This window comes from Aotus nancymaae, unplaced genomic scaffold, assembly GCF_030222135.1.
Source record: "Aotus nancymaae isolate 86718 unplaced genomic scaffold, 86718_ANA_hifiasm-v0.15.2.pri h1tg000012l, whole genome shotgun sequence".
NCBI lineage: Eukaryota > Metazoa > Chordata > Mammalia > Primates > Aotidae > Aotus > Aotus nancymaae.
Window position 1 is genome coordinate 12,245,063 of NW_026988423.1, and position 23,546 is coordinate 12,268,608.

Below are 23,546 nucleotides of genomic sequence, written 5' to 3' on the forward strand. Positions count from 1 at the left end.
GGAGTGAAGACAGGATAATTACATATGCACACAGGCTTAGGCACTAATCCCTGCCATGTTTATTCGGTCAATACAATTGGATTTCTCCTTCTGTTTCCTGGGAGCAAAGCCCTGACCTGAACCAGAGCCCATTTGACTGGGGCTTAATCACTCGGTTCTGATTTTGCCAGCTCCCTCCCACTAAAAGTTACACACTGAGTTTTATAATCCACTGCTTCAGATGGAGTCATTAACAAAAGTGATTTATCAGACTCACAACCCCAAACCACAGTGCTTTTATTTACTACAACCATAGGTTTCTATTACTTCCTAAAACCTCTTCCTTTAGTGTCCCACTCATTTGGTGCCATTTTTAAACAGATTTAAATGATCATTCAAGTGTAAGTTATTACCCTTTGGACACTATTTTTTCTTTTTCTGCCTATCTTCAACAGGGCCAGCCTTATAGCTAAAGCAAATTGTCTTAGGTTTGGTCCCATTCAATGGGGGTTTCCTCATCTTCTGACCCAGCCCTACGTAAGTGTAACGTATATTTTACATTTAAAACTCTAACATTATCTTTAAAATCTGTCAATTGCCCAAAGTGGATTATTTCTCTCTCTGTGCAAAATAACAACCATAATTCATGCTGCCTTTTGCAAGATCTCTGGCATATATTTGTCACTTTATATTTGGGCTGTGGTAGTATGTTTTCCTTTTGTCTCCTAGACTTCCTGTAGACATACATTATTTATGATTATGATTATACTTAATAAGATAATTTACTTAGAAAATAATGGCACTGGTAACAAAATCTACCAAAATATCTCCTACAGCACATACATTGAAAACATTAACTCATTCTGTTTTTTAAATTGCAAAGAAGCAACATATTTTGAAAAAATATAGTTACTGAATTCAGCTCTTCTAAAAAAAAAAAAAAAGCAAACCTGTGGAAAAAAATGCAATCTACAACACAATATTACTGCATTGCTAAATCTGCCTCTCTTACCCCTTCTATCAATTTTAAGATGTGTGAGACCATAGTCAGAGTTAATGATGTTCTAAAAATACATTTCAGTTCTTTGAACTCTCTGGATCTTACTATTCACTTATCGGGTTAAAAAATGATAAAATACCCAGCAAATGTAGACTTTGTGTCCTGCAGATGTTTATTTAGAGGGTCATCTCTGAAGCCTTCATCTTGTGATTTTTCTCTCGCATCTTCTGGAATGTGTTGGTATTCACCGGTACTGGTTTCCAGCGGCTTTTGATTTGAATGTTTCTTGTCTCCTCTCCCATCAGAGTGACTCCATGTTAATCCTTCTTCACTGTTCTCGGTGGGTTTTCTGAAACCACTATGCAAAGAACCCTGAGCTACCAATGCTGAAGATGAACTAGATGATTCAAATTTTCTGCCTTTGCTGTGAAATGACAGTTCTTCATCATCAGAGGGTCTCAAGAATTTAGCTCTTAAATTTCCAGAAGAAAACTCTTGATTTTGCCTTGGGTTAGATACTCTTCTACATGTTTCTAAAGACCCAGGTCTCTTATCTTTTTCATCACCAATAAATTTATCATTATTGCTATTTTTTGCAGAGTCTGTTATAGCATATCTATCACGTGAACTGTTATCATATTTTACTAAGTCTGATTTTCCACTTTCTTGACTATTTTTCGCTTTATCTGAATATGTGGGTTTCCTCCACCGTTCTCGTCTATAATCTTCTTTTATGGATGCAGCTTTTTCAGCGTCTTCTAATTTCGACTGAAATGCTTCCATTGACTACAAAGGAGAAAAATTAAACAAGATATCTAAAATTAGGAATGGCTAAGTGACTTGCACCCCACATGTCATTGTATGACTCACTGCCAAGTGGCATACTGAAAAGCCCACTAAGGGGGTGAAAGAAGACCCATATAATCATCCTACGCTGACACACTTTTTAAAAACATGCATAAACAATCAAAAATTATCAAATAACAAAAAGATACCCAAAAACAGCCAGTTAGACCAAACGCTCTGCACTAATACAAAGTACAACAGTGAAAACAGCAGAGACAAACTTTTCAAAAAATAATTAATTCCTACTGGTTGTGAGATTCAAGAGGTTAAAATGCTAAAACAGCCTCTCAAGAAAAACATAATAATAATTCAAGAACAAGAAAAACTTCCAAATATAAAATTATGTGCCATAAAAAACTGCACAGATACACAAAAGGAAGAACAGAGATTGCTGAAAACTAAATTAACCTGGGAATTCTCTACATTTTAGGAAAAGGTAGTAAATAAATGTTAAGTTATAAGAAAGAACGACACAAACAATTGATTCTAGAAAATCTAATATGCATTTATTAGTGCTTCCAGAAAGATGGAGCAAAGATGACGGGAGAAGAGCATTAATTTTAAAAATATATAAGAAAATTTCCCCCAGCCAATTTCTCAGAAGGGCTCATCCAATAGCCTTGGGTGGGGAAGAGAAACAAAGAAAAACACAGGAAAAAACCCTAATTCCTGAATCTCAAAACTCAAGGAAAAAGAAAATCCTTTACAATGACTAAATTGGAGAAGGAGTGAATAAGTGTGAGCCTGCATTTGGACAGGGGTAGATAAATAACAAATTACGTGCAAAGGAAAGACAGACTTATCAGCTGTTCATTTATAATAATAAATAAATAATAGAATCAAGATAAAATTTTGAAAAAAATTAAGCTATAATTCTATATAAAGAATTCAACTTACAATCAAATTATCCTTCCTTGGTATGGGAAAAAGAAAATCATTTTCAAAAATGCAGAGAATAAGAGGGCATAGCACTAGCAATTCTGAGGGAAAAAAATTACTCAACATGATTAAGTCACTCCATAAATGAATTAGGGCAAAGATCTCTGGAAAGAAAAAAAAACAGATGCTAAAAACCAAACGGCAAATGCAATGGTCAAGTCTAAATAAATGTCCTTGTAGTTGCAAAGTTAAAAACAATTTTCAAGGAAAAGATGCATCACACAGAAACAGAAAGCAGAAAGGTGGTTACTGCAAGGAGAGGGGATGGGAAGCCGGAGGTCAAAGAGCACAAAGTTTCCATTATATAGGATAACTAAGTCTGGAGATATGATGTTCAGTAAGAGGACTACAGTTAGTAATACCACATTATATACTGAAAATTTGCTAAGAGAGTAGATTTTAGGTACTTTTATCAGACAATAAAGGAGAATAACTATGTGAGATAAATGATACATTAATTTGCTTAACTGTAGTAATTATTTCCTTGTGCATATAAAAACATCCTGGAATACATACCTTAAACATATACAACATAAAAAATAAATAAATAAATAAAAATTTAAAAAACAAACAAAAAAGCACCTTTTACTCAACTTTGAATATAAAGATACTTAAACATGATAATCTTAAACACAAGAAGTCATTACTTAAAGACAAGAATACCAGCTTCCAATCCTCTCATCAAAGTTCTAAAATTACAACTATTTCAAAAAGAAAAGAAAGTTTAAATATTTTAACAGAGAGGAGAAAAGCAAAATAATTATTTGCATATAACTACCTTCCCACATAACCCAAAATTTTCTAAATTAGAATAAGTTTAAAAAATTGGCCAACCAACACCAATAGCAAGTCAGAAAACATTTTTAGATTTCAATTTATAATTGAAAAAAATAAAAATAACCTCAATGGCATATGCATAATAACTGCAGAGAAAATTAGTGAAGTGCATAAATAAATACTCAGTGTTTTGGGATGGGATGACTCTATATTATAAAGATACTAGTTGTTCTTAATTTATCTACACATTTAGTTAAATCAAAATTCCAAAAAGTTATAAATTTATAACAAATTTTGGAAAAATGTTTATTTCTGGTGAGCTTAAACTAAATTTACTAAGAAAAATAAACACATAAGAAAGCAAAGCTAAAGTTTTAGTGACTAACAAGAGAGACCTATTAGTCACACGGTGACTACCATGTAGTAGGTGTTTATTAATTATTTGCTATCTGCATAATTTATCAAAAACCACAATAATTATAACAGTATGATACTAATTCCAGGAAAAGAGAGAAAGATCAATGAAACAGATCTGAAGATAGAAAGATCAATGAAACAGATGTGAGAGAAAAGGAACAGACCCATGTATATAAGAAAATTTAATGCATAATAAACGTGTCATTTCAAATTAGTGGTACACAAAATAATTCATTCAATATATTATAAACAACTATATAAGACTTATGGAAAGTTTGATGCCTATTTTATACCATACACAAATATATATTCCAGAAAGATTAAAGATAAAGCATAAAACATAAAACTGAACAAGTACTCAAAGTAAATATAGCTGTACATTTTTACGACTGTGGTGGTGGGGAAGGCCTGTCAATGAGCATTAACTCATGAAAAAATAATATGAGGGATTTTGATAGGTAAAAATATTTAAAACTTATCCATGGCAAATTATAAGCAAAGTAAAAAACAAACATGAAGCTGAGAGGAAGAATCTGAACAGATTTATTAAAAAGTCTTAAATCATTATTCCAAAGGAAAAATGGGCAAATAATATCAATAGTCAATTCACTAAAAGATACAAATGGCCAAAATAAATATTTAAAAAACTCCAATTCGCCAGTAAACAAATGTAAAAACAAAAGCAAAACTTAAAATTTTTGCCAATCACAATAACATAAACTATAAGGAATGATCTTACTCTTGAAAAATTATGTGATAAAAGATACTCTTAAGCGTAATTTGTTCATTCTTTACGTAGGGAAATTTGGCAATATGTACATTGCTTTATATGTCTATATCCTTTAAACAGGCAATTTCATTTTTACTAATTCACCAATAAGAAAAATATGCAAAATACATTGGACACAGACAGTCAGCACAGTGCTATTTAACAAGGGAAAAGGAAAGCATATAAATGTTCATCCACTGACCAATAGATAAAGGAAAATTCTATAAACGTATAATAAAATATTAAGAGGTCATTAAAATGTATATATTTACTGGCATTAAACTATGTGTAAATTAAGTTAAAAAAGCCAGGGCATATTCCATAAGCCTATTTTAAAACACAGGGGGAGAATATCTGGAAAAGTAAGTTCCAAAAATCTTACTACTTTCTAAACCTGCTTTCCTCTGGCAATTGAGGGAAAAAAAAACAAAACATCAATAATTATTGCAATAGACTGTCCAGAAAAATGGGGAAACTGGTTCTAAAATATATACTGTTGCATGCTTTCATTGTTTTAAGAGTATATACACACTCTTCTAAAAATTCTGTAAAACACCCAAACTCTAGAATATACTTAACTCTGGAATATACAAAAATTTCAACAGTGGTTACCTCCAGAAGTATACCATGCAAACTTTCCAGCATTGTTTAAATTTTCTCACAATGAGAAAATGTTACTTTTACATTAAACACACCCACACTTAAGTTTTATATAGTTAAGCTTTACATTCATTATGCCAATAAAAAATAGATACATGTTTACATAATAATGAAAAGCAGAAAATTACTTCAGTAGTATGAAGACATGAAATTTAATATTAATTCAATTCTTCATGGCACAAAACAAAGCTAAAGGCACTTAATTTTTCACATAATTCTGAAAATAAGACCCATATCCTTAATACAGATACTCACCCCATATCTTTCGGCTACAATGTCCTCAAAGTTTCTGTTTTGTTTCTCAGCTTGTTCCTTCATTCTTAAATAAGACTTCCTTAGCCAGCTTAATCCACCATCTTCTACCACTGAAACTAAATTCCAACATTAAATATTCGTTATACTTTTAATGTGGTTATCATACAATTAATATTTATTGCTTCTATAATGACTTCTAAAGTACAAATATTTTCTTTAAATATATAAGTGCATTTGGAATTCAAGATATGTATTATATGTGAGTGCCCATATATGTAAGCCACAGAGTTTTGCCACTAGGAAGAAGGAAAAGATAAATAAATCTATCTTTAAGAAAATTCCAGTCTAAGAGAATAAGAATAAAAGGACATAATTAATTAAAATAAAAATAATGTGACCACTAATATAAAAAGATACACAGGGTTCAAGAAAGTGAGAAAAGTAAAGAGTTATTTCTGAGTGAGAAGTCAGAGAAAATTCCACAAACCAGGCTCAAGAAAATGAGTTGGGTTTCTATTTTAAAAAGGTAAGAGAGGACATTCCAAGAAATAATTAAGGAGTAAAAGGATACACACAGAAAGGAAAAAGCTACCTCAGTTGCAGAACAAAGAACAAATAGGGAAGCTATGCAAGTGGATGTTAAAACAAATTATCTACTTTACTCATAATTACCAACCATGAACATTTGAAGGCCTTTAATGAATTTTTTAAGCTGGCTTTCTTTTCTTCTTTACACATCACACTTTGGATATGTGTCAAGAAGAAATCAATTACTTAAATAAAAATTCCGTTCCTTATTTTCCTTGCCCCAGAACATGACTGCTTTAAGATCGCCCCAGCTCTATAACCAACAAAAATGCACACACATTGACCCCAAGACATATATAAGAATATTCCTAGCAGAACACTGCAATAATTCCAGCCTGGAAACAACCCAGGAAATGTATACCATCAGTACACAGGACACCTCCTACATTGTGATATAGTCCTAAAATATACTATTTATTTTTATACAGCAAAGAAAATGAAAAACTACAACTGTATACAAGAACATGGATGAATCTCGAAATGTGGGCAAAAGGAGCTTGAAACAAAGGAGGATATACTGGTATCTGGTACTGGAAAACAGAATAATGGTTACCCTTCTGGTGACAAGGTAGTGACTAGAAGGGCCATAAAGGGGGCTTCTGGGTTGCTAATAAGATTTTTCAAACTGTGTGCTGAGTAAATAAATGTTTTCATTTGACGAAAATGATTAGTCTGCTGCTGTACACTTATGGTTTGTGTATTTATGTACATACATAATTTACATGTAAGCAATGGTAGAAAGGTTTTTATATTCGTATTAGATAGTCACTAAATATTTTTTGAATATTTTTATGTATATGTTACATTTCAATAAACAGTTTACTGAAAAAAAAAAACAGATTTTTCAAGGCTCAAATTAATTATATTCAAATTAATTCCATTCCCCCACTCAGATCTCAAAAGTTTGTCTTTACTACGCAATTTATTCCAATATAGCTTTTCTTTATAGGCCTAAAATATTTTGTACTTCAAAACCTAGATCTCTAACTTAATGCAATGATTTCACATTTTATTCAAAAGTTTATTTTACTCTTGTTTTGTTATTCATACAGTTTATGAGTTCAAAGTTAACTATGCAACTACTAGAGGAAGTTAGTCTAAATCTCCAATCTACACAGCAATGAGTAAAAGAAATCCACAGTAATAAATCCCTATATGAATGTTTCAGCTACATAATTAAATTGTTTATTCCAAAGAATTATCTGTGAAACTGGAAAAATGCTGATGCACACAGTATTTTTCTGAACAATCAACAAAATATAATAGCTCAGATAAAAAAAAAATCAGAGAAAAAAGTAAGACTGCTTTTACTCCTCTATGTTGAGAAAATCCAATGGGAATAAGAATTTTCAGCCAATTCCTTCACTAATTAAATCCATACAATTCTAGAAATATTTAAATTAATATTTTATACAATAATTTAATAATTTCACCTTTAGTTGATAATATGTTCTATTTAAGTAGTCCTATTTATCTTGTAATTAGAGATGGCAATAATGAAGTCTTTCTGGTAACGAAAAAAAAATCACCAAACTTAGTATTTAAAGAGTAAACAAAAAATACCAACTTGCAGTACCAACCCGAAATTCAATAAAAAAAATTAAATGAATATTTATTAGGAATATAAAAACCTTCCTACAATAGGAAGTATAAACATGAATGCAGCATGGTTCAGGTCCTGTATGCTCAGAAAAGGATGTATCAAATAATTATATAAGTTAACTGATATGTGGTACGTAACATACACCTAGATTTCAAATCTGTTCTTTATAAGTAAAAAATGAAGACATTTCAATGTATGATTCCATCATAACTCAAAGTCACACTGTTACAGATAAAATATTAATACAACTAAATGAATCTGGGCTATATTCCCCAATTCTCTCAGAAAAAAGACTAACATAAAAATAGCGATAAACTATCAGGAAACCTAGATTTTAGTCTTGATGCTGCTATTAAATATTTGTAAAATCTTAAGTACGTCATTAACTTCTTTGGACCTTTACTCCTTCATCTCTAAAATAAAATAGTTGATTTAAACCATCTTTCAAAATCTTTTCAACTCAAAGATTCTAGCAGAAAAAGCCAAAAAATAAACATAGGGGAAAAAATCAACAGAAAGAACAAAATCACATCGAAAGAGTCTGTAAGCAAGAATTCCTACTAACTACATGGTAATAAAAATAGTCTTCCACTAAAGAATCTAGAGTACCTAATGCTGGACAAAGAATCAGAAGACCTGGGTTCTAGTACTACTAACATGACTAAAGGAAAAATTACCTGCCCACTCTAAGCCTTAGTTTCTTGAGCTATAAAATTAATATAACATCTACACTGCTCTCCTTTACATGATTGCTAAGAAAAAAGCTGATACATAACTGTGCCATATAAATTCTAAAATTCTACAAATATTCCCATTACTAAAATATGACTTAAAATAATTTTGTATGGACTCTGAAAATGATTAACCTACTTTTCTACTGAATTCTAAGAAAAAAATCAAGATTAACATATTAATTATTGAAAATATGTCACTTCAATCATTACAAAAACCTGTTGATAAAACCTTCCCAAAAGATTTAACCATACAAATATCAGACATTATCATCATTATTGAGTACTCACTGTATTCCAGACACTGTGCTAAAAGATTTTCTAATTTAATCTTCACATTATGTAGGATAGGTAACATCATTATTCCCTATTACATATGAATAAATTGGGCTCAAAAGGCCAGAAAATGTCTCCAAAATTATGAAGCTAATTAGTGGAAATGCCAAAATTCTAATCCCAAGTAGACTGACTCCAAAGTCTAGTCCTTTAACAATAACACTATGTCACCTCTACCACCTTAATACTGATACTGCAATATTTTCAGATGCCTAACAGTTCCAGTCCTACCATTGGTCTAAGTAGATGACAACTCTATCTACATATGCAGTAAAACCCATTGATCATTTTTTAAAACTTAATTTCAACTCTGGGATCTTAGCCTCTGACAGACAGAAGCTTTCTGTCATTTTTTTCTCCTTCTGAATAAACAGAAGATGGGAAAGAGAAGTGGTGAAAGCAGATATGAAGAGGGTGGGAGAAGGGCTCTCTAAAAGCTTTATGTAAGGACATTTTCTCCTAGTATCTCTGATTCTGCTGTTTCAGTCTGCTAAAAGATAACACTTAAAGTAAAATTCCAGATCTTCTCCACTCAGTAAAGAACCTGTCGAATGACAAGATTCAAAGACTGGATTTCTCAATTTTAGGTTTTCCTCAAAGAAATTTATTGACTGTTCTCTGACATTAAGGATGGTAAAAGCCTAGATCACAAAAACAGCCCTACAGTAATGGTTGAGTGAGCTAATTTACTGCTTCTCGAACTTTTCTTTAAGTACCTATGAAACAGTATTTCAAAGAGAACCTTATATGACTACAGTTACTATTACATAACTTAGCAGGGACACTTCTGCCTGAAGTTGAAAGACAAAAAAAGATACTACTACAATTACCAATAACTTAGTAAAATTGCTAAATTAAGAAGGAAACTGTAAGGTGCCTCCACTGACATCACTACATAAAATACAAAAGATATGTAGAAGTCCAGGTGAAAAAAAAAATACAAAAGAAATTTAACAAATAGCCAAAATAAAAATACACTATATAAAAAAAGCAGGAAAACATCCTACTGATAAATCACTAAGATGAAAAGAGAATATCATAATGTATAATACTGCCATCTGTATGCTGGGTTAATTGTAATAAACTTTTCATTGAGGTGTCAACACAACATTTAACGTGAATATAAGTGTTTTTCAAATCGTGTTATAAAGTATGCTTATGTGACATTTAAATATTTTGTCTCCATCTGCTGGAAAATAATAGAACTTTCCTAAGGTCAATACAAATTTTATGAATTCCAGAAAAGTAGGAAATTCTGAATATTTAAACTACATCTTTAGTTTTTATACATTACTGTCATGAAATTTCAGAAAATACTCTTACATTTTGTTACAGAATATAACAAACCAAATACATTATTATGTACTCACAGAATCATACTTTGTATTAATCTATTTTAAGTAGAAACTCATATATGAGAATATTTTCAAGTACAAAACTATGTATTTAATTAACTTGCTCCCAAATACATCATAATTAAAACAATCTTCCAAAGTACTAATAATTTAAATAAGGCTTCAAAAGACTGCAAATTTTTATCAATGGTTTCTCATATGTAAACTCGGGTCATACACTTATAATACCAAAAGAAATGCCGGAGGCCAGGTGCAGTAGCTCACACCTGTGATCCTTACACTTTGGGAGGTCAAGGCAGTTAGGTCAAGGCTTAAGTCCAGGAGTGCAAAACCAGCCTAAGCAACACGGTAAAACCAGCCTAAGCAACATGGTAAAACCCCATCTCTACAAAAAATACAAAAAATCATTTGAGAGTGGTGATTCGCACCTGTAGTCCCAGCTACTTGGGAGGCTGAGATGGGAGGATCACTTGAGTGGGAGGTGGAGACTGCAGTGAGCTGTGATTATGCCACTGCACTTCAGCCTGGGTGACACAGCGAGACTGCCTGGAAAAAAATTTTAAAAAGCCTGTGTGTTTATAATCAAAATGCAGAAATACCTTTAGTAATCGATGACACACTGCAGTATTCGGGTGGAAGACCTGTCCCTCCATCCTTCCAGTATGGATTCAATTCTCTTTCCATCAGTTTGGACTAGAACAAATTATTTTCACAGGTGAAATTTCAAAAATAGATCCATCACAAAAAAATTAACAAATAATAAATCTGAGACCCAATCAACAGCAACAATCCTGGACAAATCACTTAAAACATTCTTAAGACATGCTGTTCTGTAACTTCCAGGAAATGTCTAAATTCACATTCATTCAATGTTTTTATTGAATGCCTACTATATCTCAATATTGTGCTAATTGTAGAAGATTTAACTGTCAAAAATCCTGGTCAGCCCTTGCTAGCTTTTAGTACAGTAAGGAATACAGACAATAAAAACAGACATGCGCTTTGAAGACAGAAATATACAGTACTAAGGATCCACAAAAAATTCAAATCCTTCTCACATTGAAGGATCAAAGACTTCCTAGAGGGACTAAATGTGCAGTCTTAGACCTAAGGATGAGCAGAAATCAACTACATTTTCTTTTTTCGTGGTGGGGAGGGAACATAAAAATGTTCCAGGTAGAAAGAATAACAGCAGTAAGTGCAGCACTTTCAGGAAACTTAAAGTAATTCTAACTGGCTAAAACTTAGACTGTGAGTGACTAAGGCCACAAGATTAGGTTGTAGCATAATCAGGGACTGGGCCAGGTGAGCCATTTTGAACTGCTGTGAGGGTTTCATACGGGACCAACGGAGACTCATGAACATGATCAGCTTCAAATCACACAAAGAGCAAACCAGGCTCAGCATGGAGGAAAGACTGGAAAAAAACAAGATTAGAGGCACAACTCCAGTCAGAAGTCTGTGGCAGTAATCCAGGCAAGAGATGAATAGCAGCCTAATCATAGATGCAAGTGCCTCCTGTGTTCTAAGCATGATGTCAGGCATTGGGACTGTAATGTGTAAGGTAGCCATGGTCCTTGCCATTAAATAAATGACGGTCTAGAGAAGGGGGAAAGACAATCAAGCAATATAAATATAGATAAATGAGATCAAAGTAAAGGATGCTAAAGAACTACATACAAATTTTACCTAACTTGACCTTGGGGAGCGGGGGTTAGAAAATGCTTCCTACAAGAAGTAAATGGTGAGAGGATGGCAAGAAATGGAACAAGTCAAACGTTAGGAACTTTAGTTTCCAGGAATACAATATACTACTAAAAATTAAAATGCTGTGTAAAATTTGTTTTTAAAAAGGCTTTTTTAAATGTATTCATAAGCTGACCAGAAAGTAAAGAATCTTCAAAGGAGAAAATTTAAGTTAAAGACTAACCTAAAGGGATACGCAAAACCACAGGGATTTTATTTCTTAGTTTGTATCAGAAAAGGTTCTGTAACCTCCTTTGTTAGTTTACCACAAAATCTTTCAATATCTATAGTCAACGAATTTCTTCCAATGGTCTTAGCTAGACACTCAAAGACACACATATCAGACAGTCAACTGGAAAAAACAAAAGGCTAGAATTGCATACTAAGGACAATTGACAAGAAGCTAGACAAATTGTGAGATACTATCTGAAAATGTATAAAAGACAAAGGACTAAAAACAAAGAACTTCTTTAATCAGTTAGAAAAAGACAAACAACGCTAGTAGAAAAGTAAGCAAAAAACACAAACAAGCAGCTCACAGTACCAGAAATCTGAATGACCAAAAAACACAAAAAGATCTCTCTTGTAGTAATCAGATAATGCATACAAAAAAATGAAATACCATTTCTCATCCATTTATTAGGCTGACAAAAAATTATAAAGTTTGACAATTACTGATACTGAGTAATAGAAAAGAAACATATGCTGCTGGTGCAGTAGAAATTGGAATTCCATTTCACCAGGATCACATGATACCCCTAGAAAAGCTACCAGATTCGGCACATCCTTACTTCTCTGGATTCACGCTTTTGCCTCGTTTTTCGGTCTCTACAGATTTCCTATCGCTTCCTTACCAGCATAGTAACAACAATAAAGTATAAAATAAGCATGCTTATTTTACATTTTATCTACCAGAAATTCTAGATGTCTTGAAATGGAAGTATTTTTATGGTATCTAATTCAACTGAAACAGAAGTTGAGTTTACTTTCAATTTAATGGTATTAAACTAAACTCAATATTCACTCACCATTATATATGCCCTAGATTTATAAACCCAGTAAACTTTTAACTCACTTCTATAGGAAATATATTTTTATTAAACTGATATCACATTTCACAGTTGTTTTCACTACTTGTATTAAATACTATAAAAAATAATATTTTACAAGTTAAACTGCTTTATATAAATGTCTTATAAGTTAAAGGTAAATTAGAAAATTAAAGCATTTCCAATATTCTCTTACCTGTTCAAGTGCTTGGGTTTTCTCCTGCTCTATTTTCCTCATAGTTTCCTTTTCAGCTTTGAGTGATGAGGACGACACAGTTTTAACAGACATAAAATCAACAGTCATCCACTCATCCCTCTGTTAAAAAAGGCAGCCATTTCAATCTGAACTGATTAGAATTTAATAAACACTTGGTAATAAGAGCAAAGATTCTGGAGGCAATCAAACCTGAATCAAGTTCAACATGGCTATATAACTTGAAGCAAGTTTCTTAATCTCTCTGTACTTTAGTCTCTCCTCTATAAAATGGTATAAAATCCCTACCTTTCAAGATTGTTTTAAAGAGTAAACAAGATAACAGATCTAAAGCATCCAGCCCAGTATGGCGATCAAGCAACTGACAACAAGCAATTAAACTTCGTTCCTGTTCAACTTTCTCCTTCACCTGTGGCTAACAGTGAACTAATTACATTCTTCCTTAGGCAGATGAACTATAACCCAAATTTGTGAACTATTCAACTGTTAAGTATTGTTAAGAAAATTAAGGCATGAGGTAAAGGGAAAGAAAAACTGTGAACTCTACTCACTGTAGAAGGGTCAGACAGAGAACAGTATAAGGCTTTAGGTACATAAGTGGAAGGTGCCACTTCTTAACAATCAAAAGCATGAAAACCTCTAAGGCAGGAGAATAGAGAGGAACACTCACTTTTTCACAGTAGAAGGGGAAGTGGGGGTTTAAATATTCAGCAAACAGCACTACTGCCAAAATTATTCATAAAGTATATTGTTTTCAAAGTCTAATTTTTCTCCTGAAAAAAATTAAATCATCTTTCATTTTTATATTCATTTATTCTCAGAAGTTGATACTTCTTTCCTTAAAATCAAGTGGTAGGCCAGCTGCAGTGGCTCATGTGTCTAATCCTAGCACCTTGGGAGGCTGAAGGGGGAGGACTGTTTGAGCTCAGGAGTTCAAGACCAGTCTAGGCAACATAGGGAGACCCCATCTCTACAAAAAATAAAAAATTAGCCAGGCATGGTGGCACACACCTGTGGTCCCAGCTACATGGGAGGTTGAGGTAGGAGCATCACTTGAGCCTGGTATGTTGAGGCTGTGGTGAGCTATGATTGTGCCACTGCAGCCCAGCCTAGACAACAGAGTAAGACCCTGTCTCTAAAATGAATGAATCAAGGATGGACAGGCGGACAGAAGGAAGGAAGTTAGGAAGGAACGAAGGAAGGAAGGAAGGAAGGAAGGAAGGAAGATAAGGTGGCTTGCTTACCTTCATAATTTGGCTGTCATCTTTTTGTGACTTTTCATCTTTCACTTTCCAGGCCTTTTCCTTGTCAGGAGTCTGGGATGGAACAGCCTCAACCCACTCATCTTCAGAGCTCTAAGAACATTTAGCATATAAGTGAAATTCTCAAATTTGCATATTTTGATATAAAAATTCTGTGCTGTTAAGTGGTAGAAATTCAGCATCTTAGAAAAAATGCTTACACTGTATTTCCCCTTTACAAAATGATATTGAAATTTTAAAGAGCTGGGAACTGGTACCATTCCTTCTGAAACTATTCCAAAAATCCAAAAAGAGGGAATCCTTCCCAAATCATTTTATGAGACCAACATCATCCTGATACCAAAACCCGGCAGAGACTCAACAAGAAAAGAAAACTACAGGCCAATATCCATGATGAACATAGATGCAAAAATCTTCAATAAAATACTGGCAAGCCGATTACAACAGCACATCAAAAAGCTTATCCACCATGATCAAGTAGGATTCATCCCGGGGATGCAAGGCTGGTTCAATATACGCAAGTCTATAAATGTAATTCACCACATAAACAGAACCAAAGACAAAAACCACATGATTATCTCAATCGATGCAGAGAAGGCCTTCGACAAAATTCAACAGCCCTTTATGCTAAAAACTCTCAATAAACTAGGTATCGACGGAACGTATCTCAAAATAATAAAAGCTATTTATGACAAACCCACAGCCAATATCATACTGAATGGGCAAAAACTGGAAGCATTCCCTTTGAAATCTGGCACTAGACAAGGATGCCCTCTCTCACCACTCCTATTCAATATAGTACTGGAAGTTCTAGCCAGAGCAATCAGGCAAGAAAAAGAAATAAAGGTATTCAATTAGGAAAGGAGGAAGTCAAATTGTCTCTATTTGCAGACGACATGATGGTATATCTAGAAGACCCCATCATCTCAGCCCAAAATCTCCTGAAACTGATAAGCAACTTCAGCAAAGTCTCAGGATACAAAATCAATGTGCAAAAATCACAAGCATTCCTATACATCAATAACAGACTTAAAGAGAGCCAAATCAAGAACGAACTGCCATTCACAATTGCTACAAAAAGAATAAAATACCTAGGAATACAACTAACAAGGAATGTAAAGGACCTCTTCAAGGAGAACTACAAACCACTGCTCAACAAAATAAGAGAGGGCACAAACAGATGGAGAAACATTCCAGGTTCATGGTTAGGAATAATCAATATCGTGAAAATGGCCATACTGCCCAAAGTAATTTACAGATTCAACACTATCCCCATCAAGCTACCAATGACCTTCTTCACAGAACTGGAAAAAACCACCTTAAACTTCATATGGAACCAAAAGAGAGCCCGCATAGCCAAGTCAATTCTAAGCAAAAAGAACAAAGCGGGCGGCATCACACTACCGGACATCAAACTCTACTACAAGGCTACAGTAATCAAAACAGCATGGTACTGGTACCAAAACAGAGATATAGACCAATGGAACAGAACAGAGGCGTCGGAGGCGACACAACATATCTACAACCACCCGATCTTTGACAAACCTGAAAAAAACAAGCAATGGGGAAAGGATTCCCTGTTCAATAAGTGGTGTTGCGAAAACTGGCTAGCCATATGCAGAAAGCAGAAACTGGACCCCTTCCTGACACCTTACACTAAAATTAACTCCAGATGGATTAAAGAGTTAAACATAAGACCTAACACCATAAAAACCCTAGAAGGAAACCTAGGTAAAACCATTCAGGACATAGGCGTAGGCAAGGACTTTATGACCAAAACACCAAAAGCATTGGCAACAAAAGCCAAAATAGACAAATGGGACCTAATCAAACTCCACAGCTTCTGCATGGCGAAAGAAACAGTCAATAGAGTGAATCGGCAACCAACAGAATAGGAAAAAAATTTTTGCAGCCTAACCATCTGACAAAGGGCTGATATCCAGAATTTACAACAAACTAAAACAGATAAGAAAAAAACAAACAAGTCCATTCAAAAATGGGCGAAGGATATGAACAGATACTTTACAAAAGAAGACATACATGAGGCCAACAAGCATATGAAAAAATGCTCATCATCACTGGTCATTAGAAAAATGCAAATCAAAACTACATTGAGATACCATCTCACACCCGTTAGAATGGCGATCATTAAAAAATCTGGAGACAACAGATGCTGGAGAGGATGTGGAGAAATAGGAACACTTTTACACTGTTGGTGGGAGTGTAAATTAGTTCAACCACTGTGGAAGACAGTGTGGCGATTCCTCAAGGACCTAGAAATAGAAATTCCATTTGACCCAGCAATCCCATTACTGGGTATATATCCAAAAGATTATAAATCGTTCTACTATAAGGACACATGCACATGAATGTTCATTGCAGCACAGTTTACAATAGCAAAGACATGGAACCTACCCAAATGCCCATCGATGATAGACTGGACAGGAAAAATGTGGCACATATACACCATGGAATATTATGCAGCCATCAAAAACAATGAGTTCGCGTCCTTTGTAGGGACATGGATGAACCTGGAAACCATCATTCTCAGCAAACTGACACAAGAACACAAAATCAAACATTGCATGTTCTCACTCATAGACGGGTGTTGAACAATGGGAACACATGGACACAGGGAGGGGAGCACTATACACTGGGGTCTGTTGGGGGGAGTGGAGGGGGACAGCAGGGGGTGGGGAGTTGGGGAGAGATAGCATGGGGAGAAATGCCAAATATAGGTGAAGGGGAGGAAGGCAGCAAATCACACTGCCACGTATGCATCTATGCAACAATCTTGCATGTTTTTCACATGTACCCCAAAACCTAAAAAAAAAAAACAAAAAAAAAAGTCTAAATTCCGGAAGTTAGGGTATCTGAATTCCAGAATCATAAAATGTCTGTATTCTAAAAAAAAAAAAAAAGAAAAAAGAAAAAAGAAAAAGTGCTAGAAATCTAGTTAAAGGACACTTGGAGTCTTCAAAGAAAGACCAAGCTGAACATGCTGAGGATAAGAGTCCACAAGGTCAGGCAAAGAAAAACTACCATGGAAAAAAGAATTACCAAGGACCTGTAAGCAGAACAATCCCCAGAGCTCACAAAGGGCTGGAGGACATTCTAGTTCCTACCAAACAGAGTAAAGAAACCTCACTGAACATCCGGGACAATCAGCAGAGAACCAACAAGGGTCATGCCTTAGTAGAAAGGCTAAACCAGCCCAAGAGTAAAGCTATTCTAGATGCATACGAACAAAACTTAAAAACAAGCCTTGAAAAGGATTAAGCTATTTCACAATTAACGGCCAAAAGAAAGCTCAATACCCTCTAAAGAAGGCAACAAAATCTAGCAGTCACAACATAACTTTCATAAGATTCAGCATCCAATTAAAAGTTTCTAAACATTCAAAGCAGCAAGCAAACGTAATCCATATTCAGGAGAAAAATCATTTAATTGAAACAGAACAGGAAAAAACGAGATAGAATGAAATAGCAAACCAAGACTTTAACACAACTATCATAAATATGTTCAAGGAAGGGAAAATGTGAACATAATGAGGAAATAAACTGAAAAACATTAAAAAGATCCAAATGAAACTTCTAATGATTAAAAAAAGACACAGTACCTGAAATGAAAATTCACTGGATAGGGATAACAGTAAGCTAAATACAGAAAAAGAAAAGTCCAGTGAACCTGAAGCTCATGACATAGCAATAAAATATACCTAACCAAAACATAGACAGGAAAAAGGCTAGAAAGAAAGTGAACACAGGCTCATCAAAGCTGTGAGACGTTATTTTAAGGAGACTACCAAAATGAGAGGGAACAGAAAAAAAAAAAACTCAAAAAAATAGCCAGAAAATTTCATATTTGATGGAAACTGTAAATTCACAAAGCAAAGCAGCGCAGTGAACCTAAGGCAGGCGCTACACTATGAATGTTTTTGTCCCCCACCAGATTCTTACACTGAGATCCTAAACCCCAAGACAACGATAGTAGGAGGTGAGGGTTTGGGAGATGACTGGGAATGGGATTGGTGCGCTTATAAAACATAGCCCAGGCTGAGCACGATGGCTCATGTCTATAATCCCAACGCTTTGGGAGACTGAGGTGAGTGGATTACCTGAGGTCAGCAGTTTGAGATCAGCCTGGCCAACATGGTGAAACCTCGTCTCTACTAAAAATACAAAAATTAGCCGGGCGTGGTGGCACACACCTGTAATCCCAGCAACTTGGGAGGCTGAGGCAGGAAAATTGCTTGAGCCCAGGAGACAGAGGTTGCAGGGAACCAAATCATGCCACTGCACTTCAGCCTGGCCGAAACAGCGAGACTCTGTCTCAAAAGAAAAAAAAAAAAAAAGCCCAAGAGCACTCCCTTCTGCCACGTGAGGTTAGAGTGAGAAGACAGCCATCTATAAGGAAGCAAACCCTCACCAGATACAAAATCTGCCAGCGCCCTCGATCTTAGACCTTCTAGCCTCCCAAACTGTGGGAAATAAGTTTCTGTCATTTATAATCCACCTGTTTGTTTTGGTATAGCACAAATAGACTAAGACAGCAGAATAAACACAAAGAAATCAACACCAAGACATAACACAATTGATTCACTGAAAAATAATCATGAAAAAAAAAAGCCCTAAAAGCATCCAGAATAAAAAAGCACACTACATACAGAGGAAAAAAAGATTAAAATGACTACAGAATCCTCAATATGTACAATACAAGGCAGAAGACACTGGGATGACATTTTATGGGGGGGAAAAAAAACTATAAACTTAAAATTCTATACCTAACAAAGTATCTGAAAAATGAAGATGACTAGTAAGAACTTCTCAGTTTGTAGTAAAAGAAAAAAAGAAAGAATGAAGATGAAATAAAAGAAATTTTCAAACAATAGCTGAGAGAATTCACTGTCTGCAAATCTGTAATACATATTAATGGAAGTTCTATAGACAAAAGGAAAATAGTATTAGAAATTTAGACCTGCATAAAATAATAAAGAATATCAGAGATGATACATCTGTGGGTACATATAAAAGACTTTTCACATGTGTAACTTATTTAAAAGATAACTGACTAAAGTAAAAATATTAAGAATGTATGACATTAAAAATTATAAACAATGTGGGTTTATAACATATGTAGAAGTAAAATATATGACAACAACAGCAAAACAATATGGTAGGAGAAAATGGAAGCATATTTTGGTGAAGGTCTAATCATAAAAGTAAAATCATATATTATTTAAAAGTAGAGTATGGTAAGTTAAAATATGGATAAGACTTAGAGCACTCATTAAAAATAAATAAGGTATACCTAATAAGCCTATAGCAGAGATAAAATGGAATGTTAAAAAACAATCCAAAAGAAGGCAGGAAAAGGAGGGAACAAAGGAAAAAAGAACAAAATAAAAAATAGAAAAGGAGTAACAGGTTGGTAGACTTAAACTCACCCATATCAATTATTACATTAAACATAAATAATCCAAACCAGTACTATTCAACAGAATTTTTCTATACATATACTGTCCAATATAGTAGCCACATAAATATGGCTGATATAATTTTAATGAGTTTTAATTAAAAATGTAAAAGCCATTTATTACATACCTAATAAAGCTTCAAAATACGTAAGGCAAAAACTGACAAAACTGAAAGCAGAAATAGGTAAAAATCCACAAAACAATTAAAAGATTTAAATACTATTTTCTCAGTAACTGTACAGGTGAACAGAAAATCATTAACACTAAACTTAATACTATTAATCCACTTTCCCTAATTGACATTTATAAAACACTATACCTAACAATGGCAGAATACTCATTTCAAATACACGCAGAATTTTCACCAAGATAAATCATAGGCTAGAAAATAAATGTCTCAAAAACTGTTTAAAAACTGAAATTATACAGAGTATAATAAATAATTAAATTCAAAGTCAATAACGAAAAACAAACTCGTAAAATCCACAAATATCTGGAAGTTAAAAAATGTATATATATCCATGAGTCAGAAAAAGTAAAGTAAAAAATATTTTGGCTAGGACAGCAATGAAAACATAACAATGGCAGAATACATACTCATTTCAAATACACATAGAATTTTCACCAAGACAGATCATAGGCTAGTACATAAAATGTCTCAAAAACTTTTTAAAAACTAAAATTATAGAGTATAATAATAATTAAATTCAAAGTCAATAACCAAAAAAAACTAGTAAATCCACAAATATGTGGAAGTTTAAAAATTCATCTATATCCATGAGTAAGAAAAAGAAAAGTAAAAAATAGTTTTAATAGGACAGCAATGAAAACATAACAACTAAGTTAGGTAGAGGTACAACAGCGCTAAGAGAAAAATTTATAAAATAAACACTCATTAGAAAAGAAGATTTCAAATCAATGGCAATGCATTCATCTTAGAAAGTGAGAAATTAGCAAATTAAACACAAAAGTATAAGCAAAGAATAAATATAGTTTAAATCAATGAACTAGAAAACACACAACCAGAGAAAAATTCAAGGAAACTAAAAGGCAATGAATAAAGATTAATAAAACTGATATGCCTCAAGATAGACTGACAGAGGAAACAAAGAGAAAATAGAAATTACCAAAATCAGGAATGAAAGAGAGGATGTCACTATGAATTCTGCAAACTTTAAAAGAACAAAGGAAATATTACAAACAACTTTATGAAAATAAATTTGACAATTTCTATGGAATAAATTCCCAGAAAAACCCAAATTACTAAAACTAACTCTAGAATAAACAGAAAATATTTAACACAGCTATTAAGGGAATTAACTTTGCAGTTAAACCTATTCCACAAAGAAACTCCAGGACCAAACAGTTTCACTGGTGAATTTTAACACTTACAGATGCAAAAAAAGCATTTACCCAATTCAATACTCATTCAAGATACAAACTCTCATAAAACTAGAAATAGAATGTAATTTCCTTAATTTGAAAGGGCATACATGAAAGTCCCAAAGCAGACACCACGCTTAAATGTAAAAACCTGAACACTTTTCACCTAAGTTAAGGAACAAGGCAATCATGTCCACTCTCACCACTTCCATTCAACACTATTTTTAAGTCCTAGCTACTGAAATAAGGCAACCAAAATTAACAAATAAAACAGACATAGAGATTGAAAAGAAAAAATAAAAGTATTTTTCACACATGACATACAATTTACCTAGAAATCCTAAGAAATCTACTAAAAAAGCTACCAACACTAGTATTAGTAAATTTAACAAGGTGACAAGATATACGAGGTAAATACACCAAAAGCAGTTTTTTTCGGATCTTATTGTTTCAAAATCAGTTCTACAATTATATACTAGCTGTAAAGACATTTATTTTAAAATTCAATTTACAATAGCACTTCCAGAAAACAAAATGGATACAATATGTAACAAACGACATGTAAGACCTCTACACTAAATATTTCAAAACGTTATGAGAAAAACCAAAGAAGACATAAATGGCTGGAGAGTGTACCCTGTGCATAATGGATTGAAAGAATATTTTAAGATATCAGTCTCCCAAAACTCCTTCCAATAGCATCAACAAATGATGCTAGAAAAACTGGAAATCCATGTGGGGAAAAAAATAAACTGACACTACATAACATAAATAAAAAATATTTATGGATTACAAATAAGCAAAAAAGCTAAAGCTACAAAACTTCTAGGGAAAAAAAATAGGCCAAGCATCGTGGCTCACACCTGTAATCCCAGCACTTTGGGAGGCTGAGGCAGGAGATCACTAGAGCCCAGGAGTTTGAGACCAGCCTGGGCAACATAGTAAGACTCCATGTCTACAAAAAAAAAAAAAAACTTTTAGCAAATTATCTGGGTGGAGGTGCACATCTATAATCTTAGCTGATTGGGAGACCAAGGCAGCAGCATTGCTTGAGCCCAGGAGTTCGAGGCTGCAGTGAGCTACCATGGTGCCACTGCACTCCAGTCTGTGCAACACAGTGAGATCCTACCTATCTCTTAAAAAAAAAAAATTAATAAAAACACCAAACATAGGAGAAATCACAATCTTGAGGTGTGCAAAAATTAGTATACCAGAAGCACTAAGAAAAAATGATGAAAAAACAAAAAGAAAATATTTAATAAACTGAATTTTACAAAGGAAGACATAGGATGCCCTACAGAGACTTAAAATGATGCTCTACATCCTTGTCCTTCAGGGAAGCACCACATGGGATGTTACACAGTAGAACAGCTAAAAACTACTAAGACTGACAATACCAAGTACTAGCAAGGATGAGGAATAACTGGAACTCATACACTTTGGCTGTATGAGTAGAAAATGCCCAACCACTTTGGAAAACAATGGCATTTTTTCTCCCAGAAAAAAGAAACATGTATATGCACAAGTGTATACGATGTTCACCGTAGCATTATGCCTAACACCCCCTAACTAAAAATAACCCAAATGACTTTAACAGATAAAAAGAAAAGCAAATTGTGGTATATTCACACACTGAAACACAGCAATAAAAAGAAAGTATCTACTGACACATTCAGTAGCAGGAATAAATTACAAAAACACTACGTGGGGTCAAAGAAGCCAGGTACAACAAAGATTATGTTACATGAACCAATTAACATAAAAATCTAGAACAGGAAAAACCTATAGTGTGCAAAAGGAGATATGCAATTGTTCAAACCCAAAGTGGAGGAGGAGAGAGGGAGACAGGGGACCGACTAGAAGAGGCTATGAGGAACGTGATGGGATAGCGGAAATACTTTGTATCTTAACTGACATGGTTCAACAGGCATATTCATCAACAGTACACTTAAAAAAGGAGTACTGTACTTACATAAATTGAACCTCAGTAAAGTTGACTTTAAAACTTAAAAGAAAAAATTAAAGTGACCTTGACAAAGCCAAGATATGCTTTGCAGCCTCACATGTATCCTCAATGCTGCTCAGTAATTTTTTTTTTGCTTCTTTTATTACCTAAGGAAAGCTGTTTCAAATCTATACTATTTCCTCAATCCCTCTGTCC

The 23,546-nt window shown here is 33.8% G+C and overlaps 1 protein-coding gene across 2 annotated transcripts in view; it reads right to left on the reverse strand.

Moving 5' to 3' along the window:
- Positions 1–23,546, reverse strand: part of CWF19L2 (CWF19 like cell cycle control factor 2) — a 137,071-nt gene that overhangs the window by 81,965 nt on the left and 31,560 nt on the right. For both annotated transcript variants that reach the window (XM_012474458.3, XM_012474457.3), the window contains 5 exons: positions 14,509–14,619; positions 13,247–13,366; positions 10,855–10,948; positions 5,643–5,758; positions 1,119–1,765 (listed from right to left, as the gene is read on the reverse strand). In XM_012474458.3, the coding sequence (XP_012329881.2) occupies positions 1,119–1,765; positions 5,643–5,758; positions 10,855–10,948; positions 13,247–13,366; positions 14,509–14,619 (1,088 nt within the window). The remainder of the gene's footprint in view (positions 1–1,118; positions 1,766–5,642; positions 5,759–10,854; positions 10,949–13,246; positions 13,367–14,508; positions 14,620–23,546) is intronic.